The sequence below is a fragment of the Scyliorhinus canicula genome, chromosome 23 (assembly GCF_902713615.1).
Source record: "Scyliorhinus canicula chromosome 23, sScyCan1.1, whole genome shotgun sequence".
NCBI lineage: Eukaryota > Metazoa > Chordata > Chondrichthyes > Carcharhiniformes > Scyliorhinidae > Scyliorhinus > Scyliorhinus canicula.
Window position 1 is genome coordinate 8,148,381 of NC_052168.1, and position 6,684 is coordinate 8,155,064.

The window sequence follows — 6,684 nt, forward strand, 5'->3', positions numbered from 1 at the left end:
AAGGCCAGCAAATCCAGGTCTGGGATTAACCGTCGGAACATAGACAACAGGAGCAGGAATCGGCCATCCAGGTGCCGCGGGCTATTCGGAAGGCCAATGGAATGTTCGCCTTTACCGCGAGAGGACTTGGGTACCGGAGTATTGAGGTTTTTCTTCAGTTGTGTAGCAAAACAGAAGCAGGAGGAGGCCATTCGGCCCTTCGAGCCCGCTCCGCCATTCATTATGATCATGGCTGATCATCGAGTTCAATACCCTGATCCCGCCTTCCCCCATATTCCTTGACGGCTTTAGCCCCAAGAGCTACATCTAATTCCTACTTTCCGTGGGAGCGAATTCCACAGATTCACCACTCTCTGGGTGAAGAAATTTCTCCTCGCCTCAGTCCCAAGACCCCTTACCCTCAAACTACGAGCTTGGTTGGCCCCCACCTGGAGCGCTGTGTGCCGCCATTTTGGCCCCCCTTACCTCAGAACGAATATTATTGCCATCGAGGGAGTGCCACGAAGAGTCCACCAGACTTGTCCTGGGGGGGGGGACTGTCTTATGAAGGGAGATTGGCGTAACTGGGCCTGTATTCTATAGAGTAGCGAAGAATGAGAGGTGATCTCATGAAAATATTTGAAGGAATAGACGGGGGTAGATGCAGTTGAGATGTTTCCTCTGGTCGGGGAGTCTAGAACAGGGGGGAACATTTTCAAAATAAAGGGGATGGCACCTGGGCTGGAGATGAGCAGAAATTTCTTTACCCAGAAGGTTGTGAATCTTTGGAATTCTCTACCCCGGAGGCTGTGGGATCTCAGTCATTGAGTGTGTTTAAAGCAGAGATTGATAGATTCCCGCTTAACAATAATAGAACAGTACAGCACAGAACAGGCCCTTCGGCCCTCGATGTTGTGCCGAGCAATGATCACCCTACTCAAACCCACGTATCCACCCTATACCCGTAACCCAAAAACCCCCCACACCCTTAACCTTACATTTAAGGACACTACGGGCAATTTAGCATGGCCAATCCACCTAACCCAATCCACCATAATGCAAAGGATTATGGGGAGAGTGGGTATAAACGTCATTGAAGCCCGATCAGCAATGATCGCATTGACTGGCGGGGTGGGCTCCATAGAATCCCTACAGTGCAGAAGAAGGCCATTCGGCCCATTGAGTCTGCACCGCCCTACCTAGGCCCACTCCCCCACCCTATACCCGTAACTCCACCTAACCTCCACGGGCTGTATTCTCCGCTCCCGATAAAAATCAGGATGGCCGTCATGAAATCGGCCGAGGTTCACGACGGCCTCGGGGCCAGCTCCCTGCACCTAATTCACCCCACCCTGGGGGGCTAGGAGCGGGCCTCCGTCTTTCCCGGCCGCGACCTCGTCGCACCGGAAATGACGCGCAAAACGGCGCATTTGTGAGGTCATCCGTGCATGCCAAAATTTTTTAAGTATATGTATTTACGGGATATTAGGCTGGCTATTGACCTTCCCGAATTGACCTTGAGATGGTGGTGGTGAGCCGCCTTCTTGAGCCGCTGCTGCCCCCGTGGAGTAGGTACACCCACAGCGCTGTTAGTGAGGGAGTTCCAGAGTTTTGACCCAGCGACAGTGAAGGAACGGCCGATATATTTCCCAGTCAGGGTGGTGAGTGACTTGGAGGGGAACCTCCAGGTGGTGGGGTTCCCAGGTGTCTGCTCTCCCTTGTCCTTTTAGACGGTGGCTAGCTCGTGGGTTTGGAAGGTGCTGTCGAAGGAGCCTTGTTGGGTTCCTGCGGTGCATCTTGCAGACGGTGCACACGGCTGACACTGTGTCGGTGGTTAAGGATGTGGGTGTTTGTGGAAGGGCTACAATTGATGAGGTTGGATGAGGACCTGCTTTGGTTTGGAAGCATTATGGTGGAGCTGGGGGGAGGATTTGCCGTTGTGCACTGCTGACTAGCTGGTCTCTATGTTACAGACGACCATACATGTGAATTAGGAACAGGAGTAGGCCGCTCAGCCCCTCAGTCCTGCTATGCCATTCGGTAAGACCGTGGCTGATCCGATTGTGACCCCCAACTCTACTTTCCTCCTTGTCCTTTGACCCGCCTGTCGGATCGAGGGTCAATTCTGATAACCTCTGGTCTCAGCTCCTGGGATTACGTTAGTTCCCACCAACCTGGGATGATCCGGTGGATGGACCCGCCCCCTCCTCCGAAGGTTCAGATGCAGGAAAATGACGGACAAAATTCCCACCGCAAATATTGAAAACCCCTTCACCCTTTCCCTGCGCTCCTCCACTTCTGACCTCCGGCACATTCCCGGTTTCCATCACTGGCCCTGCTGTCAGGTGGCTCGGTCTTCCAATCTCCTGAATTCTCTCCCTGAACCTCCCCAGCTCTCCCTCTCTCTCCTGAAAGACGCCCCTTGAACCCGACCCCTTTCGATCGCCCCCCCTCCAAACATCTCCTGATGCGACCCGGTGTCAGATTTTGTTTGCTTGCTGCACACGGAAAGAGACTTGGGGCGTCCCAACCCCCGGCCTTTTCTGACTAACCGATGACTCGGTCGCAACCCAGCCTCGCTTCGAAAGGAGAGGACAATCCCGGAACGGACCAGCGGCCGTAGGGAGTGTGATCGCTGCATGTTTAACATCTAAACCGACTGAAATTGTTTTCTCTTCCCCCTCCCCTCCCCCACAGCCTCCCCCTGGAACAGGAAGACCGGTGAGTGATGGATACGTCACAGGGAAAACGGGATCTTCCGGCCCTTCCCACCTGCGGGACCTTCCAGTCACCCCCCCCCCCCCCGCCCGCCCCACACACTCCCCGCGCGACGTTCCCTCCCCGGAGGCAAGACGGACCAAACCTGGTAGACATGGTCCGGATCGGAATATCCCACTGGCAGCCAATGGCGAACCGGGAAAAACACGGCGCGGGATGAGGGGGAAGGCGCCAGGAGGAGCCGGAAAATCCCGCCCGTATTCTTTTTAACGAAGGAAGCCGTGGCTGCCTCTCTATGGATGAGCATCTCTGGTGACTGCTGACCCCATAACCTCCAACACAACGTATTCAATTCCCCGCCACCTTCACTCTGGCCACAGAGCCGAAGGGAGGACGGAGGTTTGAACCAGGCCTCCGAGGCGGCCGCCACAATCTCAGGCAACTGGGTACGAGGGTGGAGAGGTTTGAGGGCACGGCGAGGGTTATCCCCTGGGAGTGGAGGGGGTGGAGATTGAGCAGGTTGGGTCTGTACTCAGAAGAACGAGAAGTGGTCTTATTGAAACAGGTAAGATCCTGAGAGGGCCGGGGTGGTGTGGAGTTGGGGCTTAACAGGGCAGATGCTGAGGGGATAGAACATACAGTGCAGAAGGAGGCCATTTGGCCCATTGAGTCTGCACCCTTAAGCCCCCGTAACCCAATAACCCCTCCTAACCTTTTTGGACACTAAGGCGCAATTTATCACGGCCAATCCACCCTAACCTGCACATCTTTGGACTGTGGGAGGAAACTGGAGCACCCGGAGGAAACCCAAACCCTTGGCACCTCCCCGCCCCCCCCCCCCCCCCCCCCCCCTCTCTCTCTCCCCCAAGACAGAATGCTAAGTAAGTTATATTTGGACTGAGACTTAAAGTATACAAATTAGGAATTGACCGAGTTGCTCATTTCAGTTCAGGCCTGAATTGGGAACGTGCAGACTCCGCACAGACAGTGACCCAAGCCGGGAATCGAACCTGGGACTCTGGCGCTGTGAAGCAACAGTTCTATCCTCTTATGCTACCGTGCTGCCCACGGATGTTTCCTCTTGGGAGAACCCAGAACTAGAGGGTCACAGTTTCAGGACAAGACATCGCGCAGCACGGTGGCACAGTGGTTAGCACTGCCACTTTGCGGTGCCAGGGACCCGGGTTCGATTCCAACCTCAGTTGACTGTCTGCGTGGGGTTTGCGTGTTCTCCCCCCCCCCCCCCCCCCCCCCCCCCATGTGCACTGTAGGGATTCGATTATTTATGCAGAGGGGGCCATGAGGAGGAATTTCTTCTCTCCGAGACTCGTGAGCCTTTGGCGGACGGGTTATTGAATATCCTCCGGACAGAGATGGACAGATGCGTGATTGAGAAGAGAGTCCAGGTTATGTGGCAGCACGGTAGCATTGTGGATAGCACAATCGCTTCACAGCTCCAAGTTCCCAGGTTCGATTCCGGCTTGGGTCACTGTCTGTGCGGAGTCTGCACGTCCTCCCCGTGTGTGCGTGGGTTTCCTCCGGGTGCTCCGGTTTCCTCCCACAGTCACAAAGATGTGCAGGTTAGGTGGATTGGCCATGATAAATTGCCCTTAGTGTTGGGTGGGGTTACTGGGTTATGGCGATAGGGTGGAGGTGTTAACCTTAGGTAGGGTGCTCTTTCCAGGAGCCGTTGCAGACTCGATGGGCCGAATGGCCTCCTTCTGCACTGTAATTTCAATGTAAATGTGGGACGGACAGGAAGGTGGAGGGAAGCCCAAGATCAAATCAGCCATGATCCTATTGAGGGAGACAAATGCTTTGATGTATTGCTCCAATGGCCTCGTGGTCAATTGCCCACATCCCCCATGGCAGCAGCCCCCCCCCCCCCCCCCCCCCCCTCTCCCAAGACAGAATGCTAAGTAATTGATATTTGGACTGAGACTTAAAGTATACAAATTAGGAATTGGCCGAGTTGCTCATTTCAGTTCAGGCCTGAATTGGGAAAATCTGAAAACTCCGAATCGTACCTGTAGGCAAGCGGCTGACCAGGGGGGCTCGTTCGGGTATAAAGGGCCCTTGAGGAGGGGGGGGGGGGGGGGGGGGGGGGGGGGGGGTCTGACCAGCTGGACACTGAGTTCTCTGAGAAACTGCGTCGTCAGCGCAAAGCCGTGACCTCTGCCACCTCAGACCGCCTGGGGAACCCCACCACCCGAGTGACTCGCCATCCGGATTTGGAAATATATCGGCCGCCCCCTCCGCTGCCGCCGGGTCGGAATCCTGCTTCACCCCTCGAGGGCACCTCCCGGCCAGAAATGTTCGAATTGGGTCGCACCCAAAGAGAATGCCCCGCACCCTTATTGGTTCACCCCCCCCCCCAGAGAGAATGTGCCCGGTGTGGGTTTGGTTGCCTCTCTTGAGGAGAGACCTCTGACTCCCCACCCCACCCCTTCATAAACTTGGCTATACGGCCGCTAACCTTCTGTCGATATGTCTCGTTGTGTCTTTCAGATTACGAGCCCCAGCAGTCCACCGAGAAGAGGCGGAAGGTTTATCAAATGGCATTAAGTAAATAGTCAATGCTACCTTAAAAGAAATAGCGCATAGACACTGGAGCGGTCAAAGGTCGTGCTGGGTGTTGCGTTCGGACAGGGGGAAGGTCTTTAAGACCCGAATCAGAAAATTCAGAGGCAACGGAAAATGGGTTGTCCACTTCAGACACTTTGGCCAGGCTACTACAGACCCCACAGTTTCCACAACTCAAATTCTCCTGGATAGAGAGGCATGTTGTCGAAACTTTGCGTCCGGCACTCACCAGGAACAACGCAAGTAAACCGAATTTCAAACAATTGCAACAATTTATACCACAGGTTGCTGATTGGTCAGCAGGTTGACTCTGATTGGCCGAGGCGTTGCAGATCGGTCGAACCCACAACGCGGCTCATTTACACATGCTCGAAGCGACGTACATTCATACAGAGGGACCATATGTTCAAGTCTTGTACCTTTTCTCAGTTAACCCGGAGCGTGGGGAGCCAATAGTTTCCGGTGCTTTCTCCATGGCAACGCCTCGGCCAATCAGGGTTGGCTGGCTGGAGAAAGCAACGTGGCCTGAACAGATCCCTTTAGTTTGCAGAGAACGGGTCCCTGTGGATGAATGTACATCGCTTCGAGCATGTATAAATAAGTCGAGGTGTCAGTTTGACTGATTGGCGACGCCTCGACCAATCAGAGTCAACTTGACAACCCATCAGCACCCTTTTCTCCGGCAGTATAAATTGTTGTGATAGTTTATCGAGGCCTTGTAGGGGGACAGTACAAGGAACGAGGGGCTTCAGACGAATGTGGGGACTGGGGGAGGGGTGGGGGGGGGGGGGTGTGCTGAGAGCAGAGAGGGCTACAGGGATTCAATAAAGGCGTTCACAGTTAAGACACTGGGTGGGGTTCCTCCTGCCTCCCAGCCACGTGTTTACCGCGACCAGAGCGGGGGGGGTCAATGAGGAGAACTATTTTAACACAGCGAGAGATTTTGTGACATGGGAGGCGCAGCCGAAAGAGGCAGTGGCAGCAGATTCAATAGGAACTTTAAAAAGGGAATTGGAGGGCAGCACGGTGGCCTAGTGGTTAGCACAACCGCCGCACGGCGCTGAGGTCCCAGGTTTGATCCCGGCTCTGGGTCACTGCCCGTGTGGAGTTTGCACATTCTCCCCGTGTCTGCGTGGGTTTAGCCCCCACAACCCTAAAATGTGCAGAGTAGGTGGATTGGCCACGCTAAATTGCCCCTTAATTGGAAAAAATAATTGGGTAATCTAAATTTATAAAAAAAAAAGGGAATTGGATAGACGCTTGAAGTTAGCATAGCTATGGGGGAGAGAGCAAGGACCCGGGGGGGGGGGGGGGGGGGGGGGGGGGGGGGGGGGGGGGGGGGGGGGGGGGGGGGGGGGGGGGGGGGGGGGGGGGGGGGGGGGGGGGGGGGGGGGGGGGGGGGGG

At 55.2% G+C, this 6,684-nt stretch overlaps 1 protein-coding gene across 1 annotated transcript in view; it reads left to right on the forward strand.

The window, feature by feature from the left end:
• Nucleotides 1-6,684, forward strand: part of shank1 (SH3 and multiple ankyrin repeat domains 1) — a 194,947-nt gene that overhangs the window by 179,706 nt on the left and 8,557 nt on the right. The window contains 3 exon segments of the mRNA XM_038783965.1: nucleotides 2,677-2,700; nucleotides 5,206-5,262; nucleotides 5,413-5,575. Of these exon segments, the coding sequence (XP_038639893.1) occupies nucleotides 2,677-2,700; nucleotides 5,206-5,262; nucleotides 5,413-5,575 (244 nt within the window).